Raw genomic sequence first — 21381 nt, 5'->3', positions numbered from 1 at the left:
TCATGGAGAGAAAGCATGAAGTTCATGAGTTGAGATCTCAGGGAACCTATTTCTCACCAGCTATGAGAGTAAGTTTGCTTTTAGTATCTTGTCTGTACCCTACCATAGATCTGTAAATCGGTAAATAAGAGGATGTGTATGAAGGCAAGGCACTTATCTTTTGTAATGTACCAAAGACAAATGAGGTGGCACCGTTTTAGCTGAGTAGACAGGCAGGACATATATAAAAATATCATTAATAAAACAGAGCATGGTGTGGTAAAAATATTAGGTAATATTAATTGAGCACTTACTATGTGCTAGGCAATGTGCTAAGTGTTTTATATGCATTATATTGGCCCACTAACATGGTTGAGCTGGAACTAGAATCTTTGTTTCACTTGCTGTTTTCATGTTTAAAGGTCTAGAGAGACTGAACGATCCTTAAAGCACTGATTTGGACTTCTTTAACTCGATAATTGTATTTTCTTTAAAAACTGTAAGTTTCAAAAGTGGTGGAGTTTTGGGGACAAAACCTGGGGGTGGTTGTAAATTGACCAGAAGGTTTACAAATATCCATAAGGACGGGCATTGTGTTAGACATTGTGGGCAAATCCATTCAGCCTAGGGCCTTCCGTCTGTATTTCCCTTTGTGAACTCTTTTGCTGAATGTCCCATCATCCTTTGTGAGATGAGGTCCTGTTCATCCTGTCTGCTTTCACGACATAAATGTTTTAGGAACTCTCCACAGACTGGCGGGATTGTCTCTTTGGGCTATGAACAGATTGTGTGGGTGATGAGACAAGTAGGAAAAGACTCAGCAATCAAAAAAGGGGGGTGGAAATCTCTTTCTCTGGCTCTCAGAATGGAGCTTGGACACAAAGGGAACTTCGTTAATCATGCCTCCTTTGTAATCAGAATGGTGGAGGCATTTTTTTTTAAACCACTATTATTTTGTCCTTTGTCTCGTCTGAGTGAAACCAATTGTTAATAGCTAATCGAGGGGTTAAAAATTTCCCAGACATGGCCAGGCAGAATCAACTTCACTTGATAAAGTAGTGGGTTGATTCTGGTTGGAAAACCAATTCAGGTGTGGTGACAGGCTTCTTGCAGACGTGGTGCTGGTCTGATAGGATACCCTTGTCCAAGATCTGCATGATGGCAGCTTTGTGCTTAGTTGATGAAAATTTCATGCGTGTGTGAGAAATGGGGAAGAGATAGGTAAGACTTGGGGGTTTTGGTGAGTTAGGATTCAGTCACTTTGTAGTACTAAGTCCCTAAAACAAGCACTGAGTGGACAACTCCAAACATCTCAATTTCCTGAGCAACTTGGACAGCTTACTTGTGTAACCTTTCTGTAGTTGCTTTCTTAGAAATCAAAGGAGGATAATAATCTTTGGTACCCACTTAATGGGTGTAAAATAATGAGAATGTAAATGCTTTGAGTGCCCTAGAGATGAAGAGATAGGGAAAATTCTCTTAATGTATTATTCATATATAATATGGTAAGATGAATCAGTATGGTTTTTTTTTTTGAAAACCTGTTATTATTTTAGCACCTCCTCCCTTTTACAAGGGAGGTTGTGTGCCTTAGCAGAAGTTGACTTTGTAACAATTTTATTTTCGAAGACAAGTCCAGCAAATTTACAATGTGGTGGGTTTTCCAAGAGGAAAGGTTGAGGTTAGTTAGCCCTGTCCTATCCATTCCCTGAATCTGGTGGTGAGTTGTTTTATAATGAATTGTTGGTTGAGGGCAAGTCAAGGATAGTGAAACCAAAGGCAATATTAGTGTTTAGAAGAAAGCTGTCAACTGTTATTTTAGCTATTCCTTACCTGGATGTTTGTCTATTTTCTTTAAAAAATTGAATGGATTTTTTAAATCAGATAGTGACAGCTGGCTGTAAATTCCAAGAAAGAGGCATCACAGTGTCTTAGGGTTGGAAGACAAAAGAAAGAGCTGCTTGATTCTTGGTCCTTTTTTTAAAACCCTACTGCCCTACCCCTTGGTCATCTATTCAGAAGAGAAAAAAATCCCCCACAAGGTCTTTCCCTCTTATCTGGTACCACCTAAATGATATTTTCTTCCCAGGCAAGATGGGAGTCTACCTCTCCTATTATGGCGATGAACTACTGCTGGTGCTTTTTTGCCCAGTGGAGATCCCCACCTTTCCCACCCTCCATTTGTCTGTTTTCAGCAGGAATCCACAATTTCCCAATTCTTTAGAGAAACAGAGATTCTTGTTTTGTAAGGGTCCTGGGAATTTGTCTAGTCTAACCTCACCCACACTGGGGTCTCCCCAACACAGACGACCTCCCTGGCAGCATTTTTTCCATTCCAGTGACGGTTGCTCAATAGACAATTAAAATTGTTTAATTTTTCAATCTAGTTGAAACACTATGATGGTTAAATGTTCTTTCTTATAATTCAATGGAAAACTGGTTTCCATTACCACATTGTATTTTCCACTCATGAATCCTGGATTTTCCTTTTGGAATAATCTAGAATATGTGCTGCTTCCCTTTTGTTAGATGGTGGCCTTTCAAATAATTGAAGATGACTATCATTTCTCTCTGACTTTCCCTTTTCCAGGTGAAAACACCGTTGTCTGGTAAGATTCCTTACCAGAATCTTGCTGTCCCTGTCTGGTGATTGTATTCCCAGGCAAGATTAAGTTTACCTCTGCTACCATGGCAACCAGCTACTGCTTGTTGTTTCTACTTAGAGGAAACCACCATTTTCATGTCTTCAGTAGAAAATCCATAATTCAAAAATCAACTTGTTAGTGTCCTTAAAACAAACACGCCTCTATTACTGGTGATCAGCTTAGTTCAGAGAGCACCGAGTTCTACAACAGTCTATGTGCTGGCCTCCCCATTTTAACTCATGTAACTTACGCCAAATGTACTTCGCATATATGTCTGCACTGGTTTTTCTCATTAGGAGAAATAGGGTGACCTGAGACGGAGAGAGACTCTGGACTCAGACGGATTTAGGTTCAAACCCCAGCTCAACCCTTTATTGGCTGTGACCTTGGTTGAGTTATTTACATTTTCAGAGCCTCATTTTACTCATCTCTAAATGGAGATAATGATATCTACCACTTACTGCTGTATAAGAATGAAAATCAATCCAGTTAAATCCCCTAGCCTGTTTCCTGGCACATATGAAATACCCAACGATTGGTAGCTGTTATAATCATTTATAATTTGTAGATGACAACCTGATGCCTGATGCAGCCAGTCCAGCATGCAGGCAACTGTGATGGTTATGGATTATTCAGAGCTTGGAATCCCCATAGTTGCAAACTCTGAAAAGGGAGTGTCGCAAATTGGCTTAGTGGGGTATGAATTTTTCTCCGAAGCCCGAGTGATTGGGATAAAGCCGGGGTTCTCAACCAGGAGTAATTTTGCCCCCCAGGGGATATTTGGCAATGTCTAGAGACATTTTTGATTTGCACTACATTCGGGAGGAGGAGAGCAGATGCTCCTGGCAACTAGTGAATAGAAGCCAGGGCTGCTGCCAGATACCCTGTAGTGCCCAGAAGAGCCTCCACATTTATCCAGCCCCAAATGTCAACAGTGCCGGGGTTGAGAAACCCTGGGGTAGAGGGATGGGGGCAGGGTAGCCAGGAGTATTAAGAGGGAATAGGCATGTGCAGCTCTCTGATTGTAAAGAGCCCAGGCTTTGAACAAAATATTGAAATAAAATGATGATGATATAGTGTAGGTGTAGCTGTAACCTCATATGGTCAGCCCCATAATCCTAACCTGCCTTTCTAAAATGTCAATCCTTTCCATCTTCCCAGTGTCATGTGCTGATTAAATAAGTCCTGCCAAAGGTTTAGATGACGTTTTTTGCACCTGTTAATCTGTTTTGTTTGTTTTGCCCCCATGTAAAGACATGACTAGCCTAATAGAGCCATCCTGAAGTAGTGATTCTGTCAAAGAAATGGGCAATCCCCCCAAAATGAATTTAAAGTCGTATAATAACTTCAGTTCTCTATTCATACTGTGAAACACGGTAAAGAAGACATATAATCTGTAACACTACTTCTGGAAATCCCCCTTTTCTTCGATGCTTCTGACTTCTCTCTTCCAAAATACCCTAAAACCTCCTCTGGTAAAATTTCCTCCCAAGCCCATCTCTTCCACTTGTCCCTTTTCTCTTGATTGTGTATCATGAAAACTCAATCCATTTAGCAATAAGTTGAACCCTTGCTGGGGGCTGGTGAGGGCCTGCAACAGAGCAAGCAAAACCAGCATTCTCTCTATCTGCAGGGAGGAGGAGATGGAGTAGGGAAGACCCACATTAATACTTTTGGCTATAGTTATTTTCTAATAATTTATGGAAATAACTGTGAAAAAAGATGTTATTAAGCCCATTTCACTGAGGAGAAAATTAAGAGCTAATTCTGTGTTCAAACAACAGGCTGCTTAGGATATCCCTGGGATGTTTCTTAGGGAAAGACATCTTAGATGTTCAAGTTAAAATTCTGATAGAATCGTCTCCGATTGCTGAGAACCTCTGTTTTTAATGACCCAAGGTTCAGACCTTCTTGTTCCTTGAATGTTTCGATAAACACATCCCTGGGGGGAGGGAGGGGGAGACAGGATAGAGAGCAAGGAGCATGTCACCATCTCCCACCAGATTATTCTTCTCCATCTGCTGGCAGCTTTCCTATTATCAGTAGTTAACATTCATTAAGGCCTCACTATGTGCAAGGTACTGTGATAGGCTCTTTTTACTAATTATTTTATCTTTACAACAAACTTACGAGGTGGGTACTCATAGTAAACTTTTACAAAGGAGAAACCGGCATTTTGTAAGACCATGAAAATTGCCCAACTAAATTGCTAGTAAGAAACAGAGTTAGATTTGATCCCAAGTTTTTCTGAGTCTAGAGCCCTTGCTTTTAATTTCTCTTGTTCTGTTTTTGTAGATGCCTACAGCAACCTAAAGAACCCTTTCAGTGAAAGCATTTCCCTTGCTGCACTGTAATTGTCATTTTCTCTTATGGAACATTTTTTTCATAGAGGGTGATTTGGGTAAATTTTGAAATATATTAAGAACCCAGCAGTTTAAATGAAAATCTGAATGAATGTTATGGATTGATGTCTCGTTAGCAAATTTTGTCCATGATCTTTTGGCTTAGGGCAGTGTTTGCCATGACTTCCATTTCTTCTGAATAATAGACTCAGCTCTGTTGAGCCTATTTCTATCAACCTGAAAAATAGAGGTTGGACATACTCCAGATTATTTCATTGTATTGGAATGTCTTTGTGTTGTTATACTGCAAGTGTATGGGCCATTGGCTGGAAGCTGGAATGGAGTTTTGGGTTTTTTTCCCTAAACGTTTTCATTATGATTAGGTTGGACCACCTTCCTATAGTATGTATTACAGGGGTATATTTCATCGTGCTGAATATATCAGTATGAAATTTTACATATACAGTTGGCTCTAGCTTGCCTTTGCTTTCTGGAATAATTTGTTGATGTCAGCAGCTGTTGGAAGATAGAAAACACCCAGAGCCCATTTCAGCCTCAATAAGCAACAGAGAAGAGTAGGAGATTACAGTCTTTTCCTCTAACAGATGTGAAAATACGAGGAAAATGAGGGGAGAAGGGGCTAGATGGGCAAGGCATGGCAGCCTGTAGTGTTGGCATATACATTGATCCTAATTTAAAAGGGTATTTTTCAACCTTAAAAGAACGACTTTCACCATAACATAGAACATATAAATTCCCTTTAGAGTCGAAGAATTTCTAAGTTAGGAGTGTCCAGCAGTTAAAATACTGCCCTTTACAGTTGAGAGAACTGGGGCCCAAGATTGGTTGAATACTTTGCCTGCTTAGTGGCATATCCAGTACTAGAACTCCACAATCCTGATTCCTAGGATACTTCATTCTGCCAAGGTTCTTATCCTAAAACTTGTAGTAATTCGGGATAGCAGACCAATTTGTGGCCCAGAGTTGAAGCTCTAAATGTCTGAAGAGTGCTCATAGAATATAATGATGGAGAAGGCCCTAAAGGCTGTCTTTCCATCCGCATCCAGTGCTCAAATGTCCTCTGCACTCTTTGCACTTACCAAGTGTTTCTAGCAGGAGCATTTGTACTCACACAGGTATGAGCAACTCATTGTCTTCAACTGGTCAGGTTAACTTCGGACCATCTGATTTCTGTTGCTCTCAGATTTCCTTCCTTAGAACTTGCAACATTGGAACCACCTAGAATAAATCTAACTCCTCTTCCAAATATTAGTCATTCATGTATTTGACCTTTTATCTGTAACACCCCCTGCATCATACAGACTGAGCTCTTTAATTTAACGAGCTCTACACCCCCAGCTTCTTTATATTCTGCCTGTCATATGACATATCACTCATTTTCCTTTGATTCCTCTCCTAGCAAATGACATTGCCATCCATCTGCTGCCCATGCAAGGAACTTGGACATCCTTGACTTCTCTCTCTCACTCACGTCCCGCGTTAACCAACAGGGCCCACAAATTCTTCCTCCTAACTAGCTCTTCCCTTCAGTCACAATTGCATTTGCCCGTCACCATTCAGAAGCTCCGTGTGTCATCTCAAGACTTCTGATACCATCCTGTGCTCCACAGTTCCTTCAACACCAGAAGTCTTCCATTGCTTTTCTTTGCTACTCTTTTGTGAACTTTTGTATGTAATTCATTGGACCACAGAGAAAATCTCATTTAGAGCTGCTAGGTAAATAGATCATAATGCCGCAGGAGATTCTTTTGCCCAGGTTTCTGCCTGAGCTGTTTTGTAGATTTGATCTCAAAAGTAGGATTTGATGCCTTTAAAAGCAAGTGACTTGTGTAGGGGATGTTAATGAAATGGCCAAAAATTTCCCTATATATGTTCTTAGGAATATAGATTTTGTTATAAAATCTTCAAATTTGCAGCCATTAATTATATACGCTTAAGTCTAAGATGTGACTATTTTATCTCATTTTGTCTCCTATTTTCTTTCCATCATGCAGGACTTGATCCCTTCAAGGCAGTGCTGGTATAGGGTAAATAACTGTTAAGTCCTACCTTTGTGAACCTCAGTTTCCAGGAAATAATGCTGAAGAGTGGTATCTAAACATGCTCCCACAATTTTAATATTGGCTGCAAACCCTCATAGTAAACAGGTGAAGGCTAATAAGTAAACTGGCAATTGAGGCAATGTAGTGTATTGGAAAGAGCAGCAGATGTGAAGTGAGACCGGGGTTCAAGTCCCAGCTCTGCCACTTACTGGTGGGACAAAGCCACCAATCTTCTGCATATGCAGTGTGGACCATTATAATAACAACTTCACCTGTTTCCTATGAGGATTAGATTATCCAGGTGTCTGAAAGTGCTTTGTAAAATGCAACGTGCAGTTCACATATTAGTTAGTGTTCATGTTTATTGTTAACATTGATAATATTGATAAAAGTAGAATATCTGTAATTTATAAATAATACATGTCTGATAATAATAAATGATAGGTAATAAACATGTGAAATTATTGTAGAATGTAATAGGTACTTCAGAACAAAGCAGCTATTTCTCCTAGGAGATTTAATTTGGGGGTTTTCTAACCCTAAAGTTTCACTCCAAAGTTGTGCCAGTGGTGAGCTTGCTGGTTCATAGAGCCAGGTGGCCACCTTTGTGTCTCCCCTACCCACGGAGCTGCCAAGAGCAGCTTTGGGGGCCTCTACAGGGGCTCTGAGAGATTTTCCACACAAAAGCTTGTTCACCCTCCATGCTGGGTTTCTGAGATCATAGCCAAGGTAGTAAATTATAAGATGCTATAATTCACTTTCCATAGGTGGTCTTGGCTGCATTCCACAGCCTTTTGGCTGAATGGTGGCTGATTTTGATGCACTGGCACAAAGTCAGAAATTCAGCCCAGATGACTGGTTTGCTGAGCGATGAGCAATAGTGTCAACAGATGAGCCGTTTGCTTTCTCTGTGGAGGACTTTTGTGTTCACTTCATGTGTAGTTTCTAGTGTTTTGAGTATTTTTGAAGTGATGGAGAAACAGTAATTGTAGGTATTTTTCAGAGCTAGAGGTTAGAAATATTGGATGTACCTGTCAAGCTTCTTAATTTAATCTCTGTTCGTTGCCAGACACCAAAGGTGAGGGTCAGTGTTTTTAATCTGAACTCAGGATTGCTCCCCCAATTAGCATGTCTAATGGTTGGCAGATTTTATGTGCTAAAACTCTGGCAGGGCTCTTTATGTGCATTTTATTATTTTTTCAAAAAGAGGGAAAAAAAACTGGCACTAATCTTGAGCCTAAAGTAACTTCATGTTTACCACAGCATTTCAAATACTATGTAAGAATTTGGCTCTGTGTCCCAAAGCACAGTAATTTTTTTCCTCTTGGTTCCAGCGCTCCTCAATTCCACGGGATCCAAGCCAGACAAGTAATGGAAGCCAAGTGGCGCTTCATGTTTGCTGTGTAGATTCTGACAAATGTAGAGTAATTCTTCTATTCCTCAAAGCTGTTGCATCTTTGGCTCCAGAACAATTGAGGTTGCAGGCTAAGCATTTAAAATCCTCATCAGCCTAAGATGTAAACATACACTATTTTTCAATATTTTTTAAGGAAGGAATGAATTACACAAGTGTTTGCTACAATTTCTGAACCTTTCCTGTCAAAATTTCTGTCATTTATTCATAAGTTTATGTTGTAGGGAACTGTTTTAAAATACGTGTTTGACTTGTGTGTGTACAGTACAAATTACTTTACATTCATCTCTGCTATGTGGGGTGTGTGTGTGTTTGTGTGTTTTGGTGGTGGTAGGTTAGTGTAGAGGAATGTTCTGCTGTGTTTAAAAATTTAGCTTTCTTAGAACAGATGTTAGCATAATTAACTACTACTTACTGAAAACGGCTGGCAAGAATGAATTACACGTCACTTAGTGTACCCCGTTACGCCCACTGGGGCATAGCTAGGATAATTCTGAAAATTACTTCTCCAGATCTTGGCCCTGCACACCCACTTTTGGTTCTCTAGTGACTGAGATTGAATTGTGAAATAATATTTTAGTTAGTAATCTCGTAAGATTTAATTGGTATGGTTGAAATATAGGAGAATTTTATCTTCAAAGTCAATGGCAGAGGTAGAGTGAGTGTCTGACCATTACAACTTCAGAGCAATTTACGTAAAGGAATTAACAGACTGAGTCAGTTAATTCTGAAGCACTCAGTTTAACACAAGTATTTACACTTTCTTTAGCTGAAAAGTTTTGAAGTGGTCATTATTATGAGACATTCTAAAACTTAGGTACATGCTGTGGTAGATACTAAGAAATCTTTTTAGGAACTGACCTGGAGGGAACAGTAAGTAGAATTGGTCAAGGAATTGCTAGTTGTCTAAAACCTCCCAACTCAACCAGATAACATGATCTGGCTACTTCAGTTGTATAGTATATCCCACATGTATCCTTTTAACTGGAATTAAGGTAGAAGGTTTCTGAGCTTAAGAAAGGCAGGTGCAATCTCTGAGGGAATTCAATTTAATACATTTAAAAGCTAATTTTTAAATTTAGCTGAAGATTCCTTTATGTTAAATGAGTGTTTGGGGGGGTGGTTTGAATAAAACTTGTAGTTGTATAAATAACAGGTATTCATCTGGTCTCCTTGGTTTCTGTGGCCACCTATGTTCCTCTGCCCCTCTTTTCCCCATGCCCTTCCTTGGGAGGGAATCAAAAATTTCTAAGCAAACCCTGGAATTGTCCAAGGGCCTTAAAGGCCCAATGCATTTCATATAAATTCTCATTTAGGCAAGCGTAGATATTCAGATAGGCAAAGCTTAGAACCAATTTGAGTATATAATCTTTTATGAACATCTTATACATACCATCCATGATGAACATCTTATACATACCGTTCATAGCCAGGCAATGGATGTTTTCTTTATATTACAAAGTGAAATGGATATTGAGCCATTTAGCCCTGTAGTTCAGGTGAAAACTGTGGGGCTTACATTATCCAGCTATTGCTTTTATTCTCTACTTTCATAGATACAGACATAGGCCAAGTAATTCTTAGTGCCCCAAACATTAATTCCATGCTTTTAAATCAGCCTCAACTCTTTTTAAAAAATAAAGTCTAATATTCACTTCCTAGTATCCAAAATCTTTTAGGGAACAAGGTAGAGAACAAATAAACAAATTAAATTGTAAAAAATAAATAAACCAATTATTCATGTTTATACAGGTCGGAGATCATGACAGCAGATTTTGAAGTAAGACCAGATTTCAAGAGTTAAATCAACCTCCCTCTTGAGTCAGTAGAAAGTATCTGCTAGCAATTGTCTGTGTTTTTATTTATTTATTTATTTATTTTCACTTTAATATTTTAATACGTCTCTCTTCTAAATATAATTCTGTCACATATTTTTTACACCTATATAAACAGCTTAATAAGTTATTTTAAGAAATAGGAATGAAATTAAAGGAAATAACACCTTAAATTTTTATTAATTAGCAAAAGCAAAATAATCAAAAATAAGAGTAATGAACTCTTATACAAGTGCACCATTTTCTACAACAAAGAAAAATAACACTTTCAAGAAAGTAAATAATTGTAAGAATATAAATAATGTACTTTGTTTAAACAGCTCTATAGTTTACCTGGATCAGACTTATTGCATATATTTCATAACAGTTTAAAAATTTCTCCAGATTTAAATGTTAAGTCCCCAAATTTATAACATTATATATCACATTTCATTCCAGAAGAGAAAATGACCTGGTCTCAGGGATAGTTGCTTACAGCTTGGATATTTTGTAAACTTTTATATGAAGTATTAATACAATTTCTTTCATTCAGACAATTAAAACAATTTTCCTGGAATACAGTAGGGTACAAAATGTGTAGAAATCTTATAGTTAAATGGGATCAAATCAGACAGCAAAGATTTCCCAGACCATAAAATCTATGAAGACAGGAAGCAAGTGATTTAACTTTCAAGATGTTAATTTACAGATCTAACTATTCATTTATGTTTGACATTAAAACAAATTTTGAATAAGTACTGTTACAGCATTTTTTTCTAGGGACAGTCTTATACTGGTTGGGTTATTCTGTCCGTTATTATATATTCATTATTAGATCATATAATTAATGGGAGTCTACTCAGCTTTGTTTCATTTCATTAATTGTAAGGGTGTGTTTTTATTTTTTAAAAATGTTTTTCTTCCAGTTTTATTGAGATATAGTTGACATACAGCACTGTATAAGTTTAAGGGGTACAGGATAATGATTTGACTTACATACATCGTGAAATGATTGTTTTTTTTTTTTTTTTTTAGAAATAATCTTTTTTCAATTTTTTTTTTAAATTAATTAATTTATTTATTTTTGGCTGTGTTGGGTCTTTGTTTCTGTGCGAGGGCTTTCTCTAGTTGTGGCAAGCGGGGGCCACTCTTCATCACGGTGCGCAGGCCTCTCACTATCGCGGCCTCTTTTGTTGCAGAGCACAGGCTCCAGACGTGCAGGCTCAGTAATTGTGGCTCACGGGCCCGGTTGCTCCGCGGCATGTGGTATCTTCCCAGACCAGGGCTCGAACCCGTGTCGCCTGCATTGGCAGACAGATTCCCAACCACTGCGCCACCAGGGAAGCCCAATGATTGTGTTTTTAAATCAGTGTGTATAGTTTTGTTTTTTCATTTTTGTTAGCTAAGATGCTATTATAAAAATAAAATTCTCTAAAATATTTCTGAAATGTTTGACTTTTTAATTAAAATCGTTACTTTTTCAATTAGAGAGGTTCTGGTTATTAATGCTTGTAAACATGAATTACCCTTTTAATTGGTCTGTTTTCCACATTCCTTCCCCTTGGAGCCCAAAGCACATTAATCCTGAAATAACATTTCGGTTGCAAGGAAGACAGTCTTCCTCTCATTTAGGTGAAGGCTATGCTGAAAATGGAGATTGCACAGGCTCTTTGGAGACCCCATTGCCTTCTCCCGTCCTTCCGGGGCACCGTGTTGCTCATGTCTGGCCTTGTGGCTACCTATAAGGTGCCAACAGTGTCTTAGAAGGAAAGATTCCCCCAAATAAAAGTTCTTTGTTATCTGTGGGTCTCTTCATGTCGCTGTACAAAGTGAAGCTGAGCCTGTTGGGAACAAAAGCCAAGGCCCCTAGAGAACTAGACCCCTGGTAGAGAAAGCAAAGGGCTGTAACAAGGCTAGGACTGTGCAGCATTTTCACCTAGTAAATGATCTCTTCTTAAATTTGATGCTCAAACACAGACTGTACAATTGGCCTTCGGTATCCTCAGATCAACCAGCCAGGGATCGATCTGCTGATCAGGAGGGCTGACTATATTGTGCCATTTTATAGAAGGGAGTTGAGCATCCTCAGAATCTGGTATCCATAGGGGCCGTGGAAGCAATCCTGCACCGATACAGAGGGACGACTGTATTGTGGTTTTCTAGATAGCCTCTGACCCAGCACATGTTCTTCTTCAGTGCCTTCCCTGCTCCTGTCCCCTTTTCCACCTGGCTAACTAACACCTGCTCTCTTTGAAGTCTAAGTCCAGGCCTCGGGCAGGCAGCTCTCCCAGCCCCCTTCACGAATAATGCCTCCCGTGCAACATCTGTAAGGGCACGTTTCAATCAGGATGGACTTCTCTGCCAACTTCTCACCCTCCCACACTCGACTGTGAGCAACTCAGGGTCTGGGACTGTCATTTGTCTCTATCTTTAGGTTGCACAGTGCCCGCATAATAGTAATACTCCTAGATAACTGCTACAGGAGTCTTCTTTACTTGTAATAAAGCAAAGAAATAAATAGTCTGTGTTGGCTTAAACGGAGACCATGTGTCATGTCAGCATGTTGTTGTAATTTTATTTTAACTTTTCTAGGAGGCAACCAAGTCTTGTGTCTCTGTCCAACTCTCTAATTAAAGGTTCTGGCGGGAGTAGGGGCTAATGATTTGATGTTGACTCAACTTTGAGCATGATAGCGGTAGTGGTTGGCCAGATAGTAATTTGTAAACTGGACAGCCATTTGAGATGCCATAACAGGAAGCTGACTGGAGTCAATGAATATTCTTCCAAAAGAAGTACAGGTTTAGTCATTGTTCACTTACATTTTTATTCAAGGTTGCATTGTAATGATGACTGGAATTTTTGCCTCATTCTAGTGAATTCATTTCTCCTGCCTTTCAAATATCTGACTATGGCCCTTTCTCAGGTAATGTCACGGTAAATATAGTATTACCACAGCTATAATTACTTTTTCCTGTAATTATTTATGTATTGTCTGTTTTCCCCATTATTTTTACATTCCACGTGGCTGGTGTCTGTTAGGTTCCCTCAAGCACCTAACAGTGCTTTGTGCATAGTAGGTATTCAAGACATTTTTGGTGAATGCAGTATGAGCCTTAGTGATGTATGTCACTGAAGGGTCACTGAATTTTTAAAGAGGCTTCACGTTGTGTTTGTGCAGTTTTTCACAGCCTCGAATTAGAAGTCTTATTGATTTCACATCACTTTAAATGTTGTGTAGTGTCAGATTTCACAGTTCTCTGCTATTGTGGAGAGACGGAGGCCAAAAATACTGTGTTGAAATACAGATAAAAAAAGGGAAAAAAATGGCCGATGTTTGACACGGTAGAGAACTGGCCTCAAAATGGGGTGGTATTTTCAAAGAGTAGCTTGTGTTTTATAACTTCTGTGTCTACTCCAAAAGTTGTGTTAACCTACCATAAACTAACCAGTCCATAGTGCCTGGGCATATTCATTTTGGGCCAAACTGCTCTGTCTATGAAATTGTACTGATGTAGAAGTAGTTTTGGGCCACTTGTTTTCAACTAAGTCTTACGAATGGGTAGAGGAGACATTTATAATATGTGCCGAAGCAGCTGGGTGATATTACATTACTATCCTAGGAATACTGAGGAGTGGTTATTTTTAGCTTTCACCTGAGCAAACATGACTCAGTTTGTTGACCTGAATCCATCTAGTTCCTTCTTAAGTACACAAACTATTAATCCCTAGAACCACGCTGGTGACTGAGGCCTTCCTTATGTATAACTGTTGGTTAGTTGACTGTGGCTTGTTCAAAGGTTACAGATAATTTCAGCTTCTCCCATTTCATTCTTTTCTCTTACAATATAATCCCTCACACTTTTTAAAAATTTAAAGACAGAAATCAAAGTTCTTTTGATTTTAGACACTGCTTTGTGATCTACGTAGTCACATTGTTGGCTATAGCTGATGAAAACACCTTCTATAGTAGGCAATCAGCTAAGAGTTATAGACTTTGTTTTTGGCTTACTTTGATATGCTTTCTACATAAGAAACACCTGGAAATTCACTTTTAGCTGGAGTAGGAAGTTGTCTTGAACTGTAAACATATTCAGGGAACATTAACTGTCCATGTTTGAATATCAGAATGTCTGTTTACTTTCTCAAATGATACAAGGGTTTCGCCTTTTGAGCACTATTAGAAATGGAAAATGTTGAATTATCTTCAGGTTTTTAAAGTTATACAAAAGGTTTTTTAGACTAGATTTATTCAAGTGAAGAAAAATACTTGTGATTCTTATAGTATAGCTTGAGATGCACTTGCGGCTTCCCACGTTCATTGCCATGATATTTATGAAAATATTAGTATTCCTGGGATTTTTTTCTTTATGTAAGAAACATTAGACTAATGAAAGAATGAAAATAATTCAGGCTGCTACAAAGGCAGGCGTTCACCGTGTCCATTAAAAATGCAGCCTTTGTGCCTGTAAAGTGTTCAGCTTCTCTGTTATTAAGTTTGGAATGTGGTTTTGGAGGTTAACTAGGAACTCAGATAGTTATTTTTCATTTTGGTCTAAGGAGGGAGAGACTTGTTTTTCAAAAGGGAAAAATAAAGAAATGAAAAAAGGTTAGGTTCATTTTGGAAGAATAGAAGTTTTAAAATGTAGTAACTATTTTCTGCAGCAAATAGTCAGTTTGAGTATGTTAGCCAAAAATAGAATTCATGACTTTTGTCTCCCTGTTTATTCTCCAACCACATTAAAAGAAGTTTAGTTAAATGTGCCATTTGGTCTTTGTAATGTTGGTGGGCTATTTAGCAGAGTCAGGATAACCAAAGTTTGATTGGTTCATATTTCTAATAATAAGTGAGATGTCTGATTTTAGATGGATTAGGTGTAAAATGTATTCATGATACAGTTTTGAGTTTTAAAGAAAAACTTCCCTGGCATGGATTAGTGGTGGCTCTGTGTTGTGGTATTGAGGATACTGCATTGAAGAACTTTCAGCTAGAGTTTAGCAGTGCTGTGTTCTCTGGTAAGTTTTAGTAGGCACCGTCCCAACTTTCTGGGAACATAACGTTTTACTACTCAAAATTTACTGTTAGGATTGATATTTAGGGATAGAAAAATGTGTATTTGAGCACTAGAAGTAGGGCAAAGTATTAATAATACACACTCTTGTATCATAAGTGACTTTTCCTCTTGCTTTACATATTCCTCTAGCTGCTATTTGATCTCTGTCAAGTAAGAGATGATTTCTGTTCATAAAGGGTCTGAAAGCACTGTATGTCAAGTATCATATGTACAAAATTAAACATATTTAAACCGTGCACATAAACCAGATTTATGTTTTCCTTCCACTACTTTCAGAGAAAAGTTTTATAAATAGATTTAAGAATATATTGTAGAAGAAGGATCTACATGAAGAAAACTATGAAAATTTTCAAAGAGATATTAAAATGGACTGCAGTTAATGGAGAAGTGATCACTGTTCTTGGGTGGGAAAACTAAATGTCAGGAAAGGATGCCGACTCTGTCCACATTCATTTATAGACGTAATGTAATTTCAGTCAGATCCCCGCAAAAAATATAAACATGAAATGGCATGGGGGAGGGGTTTTACTCTATCAGATATTGATATAAACCATCAGTTTACGTGACTTAAAACCATGTTGTGTTGGGCCATGAATTTACAGTCCAATACATGGAAATAGACTAGATTGTCCAGAAATACCTATTTGTATACATAAGATAAAGGTGATGTCATAAAGCAACAAAAAAGGAGAGTTTGTTCAGTAAAGAATAATTTAAATATTTAGAAAAATGAAACTAGATTCTCACCTCATCCCTTATAACAAAATAAATTCCAGGTGGATCAACTATTTAAATATTTAAAAAATGAAATTGTTAAAGATGACTAGAAGGTAAAAGTTTATTGAATTTGGAGATTAGAAAGTCTTTCTATACACAGAAGAATGGGAAAAACATAAAAGTGTGATTGTATATGAAATCTGGGATTTCTCTGTATTAAAATATGCCGTAAACAAATTGAGACAGCAGAGGGAAAAGTTGAGGTAAATCACTAACAAAACATATTAGGCAAAGAATTATTCTTATTTATAGACAACCTTTACAAAACAAGGGGTGGGGGGTTATAGGTAAATTAAAAGGGTGTATCGTGTGATTACTTTGCAACCACTAGTTGAAAAATTTTAATTGTACAGAAAATATTTGTAATATGATAGCTAAAATTAATTTTATATTTTTTCATGTACTTTCAAGCACTGTTCTGAATACTTTTCATATGTTAATTTGTTTAATGTATACGACTCAGAGAGTGTGACAAGATCTGAGACATCGAGGAAGTGATTCCAAGGGAAATCGAAGCCAATGACATTGTGTCTTCTGTCCACAGTCCCCTCCCCTCCATGGAGATGAGTCCTTGGTTCCAGTTCATGCTGTTTATCCTACAGCTGGATACGGCATTCAAGCTATTATTGTTGCCATTTAAGAGATAACAACACTAATACACAGACAGGTTTAGAAATTCACCCCAAACTTTGCTAGCTTGGATTCATGGTGACACATCCAGAAATGAGAGAGCCAGGCAAGTTGGCTTCACAGCTTGTTTTATTTACCACTGTTCTACTCTACTTTGCTAAGTGATTAAAAAGAAGCTACAAATAGGTATGACCCTATTTTGTAACAATATGTGTGTTAATATTAGTATGTATTTTAAAGTTATACAAATTAATTCCTGTATAAATTTGTATCTAGTTACACACTCATAGAAAAGACAGATAATACTTTGATATTTTTCCAACAGTGGTTACTTCTCTTTAGTGGGATTTTGGGTAAATGTTGTTTTGAACTTCAGCATTTCTGTATTTTGCAAATTTTCTGTTATAATTATGTGACCATTTTATAATCACAAAATTGTGTTGTTAATGTTATATATTTCAAATTTGATGATCCCTCTTGAAATGCATGTATCGTATTTTAGTATACCCTTGAAGTGTCAGTCAGTGTTTGGGTTCCATCCTCTGATAGGTACATTAGATGGGGGCCCAAAGTCAGAAAAATTCTTTCTCTCAATCAAAAGCAGTGTTGTAGAATTTCAGAGTTAAGAAGAATCTTAGAAACCAGCCGTCTTGGTTGAATTTTAGAAGCCAACCATCTTATTTCTCAGATGAGGATCCTGAAGCTAGTATAGATTTAACCAATTTACCCAAAATTATCTGAGAGTAAGTCATTCAACCAGGCTTCAGACCCAGGTCTTCTGACTTCAGACACTGTGTTCTGTGAAGCCCCAGAGGTCTCCAAGCCCTCAGGCAGGTGGAAAGTGAAGCACAGTTGATTTTTGTGACATTTGTTTGGAATGAGGAGGTAACTGAACAAAACTGAAGAGAACAAATGTATTCTTTCAATAAATAACAGTCACTGAGAACAGTGGGAAGGCTCTTGGGGATGCTTTTTGATGCCTCTGGAGGTCACTGAAGGATCCTCACCTGGATCTGGGAGATCTCTTGGTATTAATGACCTCAAGTTATGGAAGGTGGTGTGAAAAATGGAGAGAGGACAGTAGTGGAAAGAATATTAGACAGAAATAGGCACTTGCGTGGATGATTCTTCTAAAACAGGAAAATATTCTCTTTTCAGCTCCAGGACCCACAACGGCAGTGTCCTACATGTCAGTGAAATGTGTGGATGTCCGTAAAAACCATCACAAGACAAAATGGTTAATGCCTTGGGGACCCAACCAGTGTGACAAGATCCGAGACATTGAGGAAGCGATTCCAAGGGAAATCGAAGCCAATGACATTGTGTTTTCTGTTCACATTCCCCTCCCCTCCATGGAGATGAGTCCTTGGTTCCAGTTCATGCTGTTTATCCTGCAGCTGGACATTGCATTCAAGCTGAACAACCAAATCAGTAAGTGCTTTCTCCCCATCCCTCTCCTATCCTGGAGAATTTCTCTCTTCAGGCTTTTCAGAGCCAGTTATAATAACAGTAAAATAATAGTATTACTAGTGACAATTATCGACTGCTTTCTACTTACTAGACACTATTCTGAGTACTCTACCTGAATTAACCCATTTAATTCCTAGAGGTAAGTCTTATTTCATTTTACACATAGAAAACTCAGGCATCAGTGAGACTGCCCAAAGTCAGAAGGCTAGAGAGTGGAGGAGCTGGAATTCAAAGTCAGGCAGCCAGAGCCCTGCCCTAACCAAGTTTCATCACCTCTCTAGTGCCGAGAGGGAGCTCATCCTAGTGGAGTGATTTGAGGGTTTCTGAAAGGTCCCATCTTTCCAAATGTCTTTTCTGGCTGGGCTTTGAGTGAAACCATTGCCTTAGAAAAATATACCTGTCAAAATGGGAACACCAACCCACGAGCACCCATTTTCCCACAAACCGGGTTATTTTTCTAGCTTACTCAATTGTGATTCAAGACTCCGAGGGCATGAGGCATATAAACATTTTGTGAGGAGATTATTGGGTTATTTTGGAGAGGAAGATCCACTTGTGGCATCTGAGGACAGTATAGGGAATCTGAAAATTGAGAGGGAAGAGAACATTTTTTACTGAAGCAGGATCGGGGTGAGAGTGAAAGAGAAAAAGGTGTCTTGAAGACAGCTCTGCCTAGGGCCTGTCCATGGATTAAAGCACTTTTTCTAATTCTAATTTTCCTGTATCAACAATTATCTTGATACACAATCATATTGATTTTACTCTGTTTAGGAGTTGGAGCAGTATATATGCCTGATTGACATTTTATCTGGAACAGATTATGCTAAGATAATTTTTCAGAATGTAGAGTTTCCACCCTACCCCTAATTCCTTCAGTCTCTTACCCATTATTTCAAACTGTTTTTGAGTACCCACTACGGCCACATACCAAATTGATGGCTGGACATGTGGTTGCATGTGAAGACACTGTCCTTCAAGGGGCTTATAGTTAAGTGGAAATGAAAGGCAAATAACCAGTCATTACAGTATAGTGTGCTAGGTGCTGTGACCAAGGTATACCCAGGAGCTGTGGGAGCATAAAGAAAAGGCTTCAGAGCAGAGAAAGGGAAGGCTGCCCTGGTGCGCACACACACACGTGTGTGTGTGTGTGTGTGTGTGTGTAGAGGTGAGCAGACACATCTTTGAGGCGAGTGTTAAATAGTGAAAACCCTGACAAGGAGTTGGGATGAGGGTGGGTGCAAGTGGAAGAGCACTTTAGATAGAAGTAATGGCTGATGGGCACTTCCCACATCCCTATTCTCTTGCCTGTTGACTTGCTTACTCATTCATTGCTTGCGTTAACATATTTGTTCATTCAAGCTTTATTAAGTCTCAACCATGTGTTAAGCAGTAGGTACTGAAGATACAAGATTGATCAAAGCACTAGGGAAGAAGTGGTTGGGAGAAAGATACTTAAACATACCATAAGGAAAGATAAGTGCTATAAAGAGAGGAATATGCCATATAATGTGTGAGATTCGGGAAGGAAACTTTGCTATGAGGTTAAAAACTGAGACTAAAACTAATGTATATATCTTGAGGTTTGGGTTTTCATATTCCTAATTCTAAGAATGGTATTCAAGAAAAGGAGAATTACAACAGTTACAGGAGCCATGGTAGGCTGACATGGGTAGATTAACTGGCTTATTTATGTTTTGGTGTGAAGGTCAAGGACAGAGTACTCTGTTATCTGGTTGCCTGTTGTGTATTTCAGGAATAATGTTCCCAGACTCCTAGCTCCAAGTATAAAGGAAATGATTTACCCTGTAATAGAAATTAAATAATTGTTCTGTATTGACTGTATTAGTGCTGGGTATAACAAATTATCCTGAAATTTAGCAGCATAAATCAATAAGCATGTATTATCTCCCTATTTCTCTGGGTCAGGGATCTGGGTACAGCTTAACTTGGGAATCTCTGGCTGAGCTTCTCTTTTGAGGTGGCAGTCAAGCTGTTGGTCTGGTCTGCAGTCTCATGAGAAGGCTTGAAGGCTCGACTGGGGGAGATCTGCTTCATGTGGTCACTCGTGTGGTCGTTGGTAGGCCTTGTTCCATCACCACATGGGCCTTGCCATGGAGCTGTCTTACAATAGGTCCCCCCCATCCCCCAGTAAGGGCTAGTGATGAGAGAGAGGCAGAGAGAGAGAGAGAGAGAGAGAAAGAGATGAGAGAGAGAGAGAGAGAAAACTCAGGTGCCTAAGACAGAAGCCACTCAGTCTTAGAAGTGACATCTCATCTCTTCTACTGTATTCTACTGGTTAGAAGTGAACAAGTAAGTCCAGCCCACACTTGAGGGAGATTATATAGGGCATGAATATCGGGAAATGGAGATCATTGAGGACCAATGAGTTGATCAATCAAGCCTATACGATGAAGCCTCCATAAAAACCCAGAAGGAGAGCTTCCAGGTTGGGGAATCAGAATGCTTCCACGTGGCACCATACTGGAACCCAAACTCCATGAGGACAGAAGCTCCTTTGTTAGGGATCTTGCCCTATGTATCTGGACGTTGATTTGTATCTACTTTAATATCTTTTGTAATAAACCTATAATCTAGTGAATAAATGGGTTTCTGAGTTCTGTGAGCAGCTCTAGCAAATTAATCAAACCTGAGAAGGGGGTCGTGGGAACCTCTGATTCGTAGCTACTAGGTTAGAAGTACAGGTAACAACCTGGACTTGGCGGCTGGCATCTGAAGTCTAAGGAGGGGATCGTGGTATCCTCCAGTCTGTAGCCAGTAGGTCAGAAGCGCAGGTAACAACCTGGGCTTGTGATTAGCATCTGAAGAGAGGGGCAGTTTTGTGCGACTGAGCCCTTAACCTGTGGGATCTGATGATATCTCTGGGTAGATAGTGTCAGAATTAAGTTGAATTGTAGGACACCCTGCTGGCGTCAGAATTGTTGGATGTGTGGGAAATTTCACGCCCCATCCTTATTGGTGGTCAGAACCTATTACATATCTTAATAACTTCACAGATGAATTGCTTCCCATCAAATATTAATTCTAAATATCAAAAATGCCTATGTTGGTAAGGCTTTAACTAAAACATTGCTATATGTAAATGAAATGTGAATGCATCTTACGGTTTTTTTTCCCAAGTACATCTTCAGGTTCCAAAATATATTTTATCTTCATC

General features: G+C 38.7%; 1 protein-coding gene across 2 annotated transcripts in view; it reads left to right on the top strand.

Moving 5' to 3' along the window:
* WLS (Wnt ligand secretion mediator) overlaps positions 1-21381 on the top strand; it is a 106386-nt gene that overhangs the window by 19070 nt on the left and 65935 nt on the right. For both annotated transcript variants that reach the window (XM_068540089.1, XM_068540091.1), the window contains exon 2: positions 17895-18167. In XM_068540089.1, the coding sequence (XP_068396190.1) occupies positions 17895-18167 (273 nt within the window). The remainder of the gene's footprint in view (positions 1-17894; positions 18168-21381) is intronic.

The sequence above is a fragment of the Eschrichtius robustus genome, chromosome 3 (genome assembly GCF_028021215.1).
Source record: "Eschrichtius robustus isolate mEscRob2 chromosome 3, mEscRob2.pri, whole genome shotgun sequence".
Lineage (NCBI taxonomy): Eukaryota > Metazoa > Chordata > Mammalia > Artiodactyla > Eschrichtiidae > Eschrichtius > Eschrichtius robustus.
This window is presented reverse-complemented; position numbering and strand designations above follow the sequence as displayed.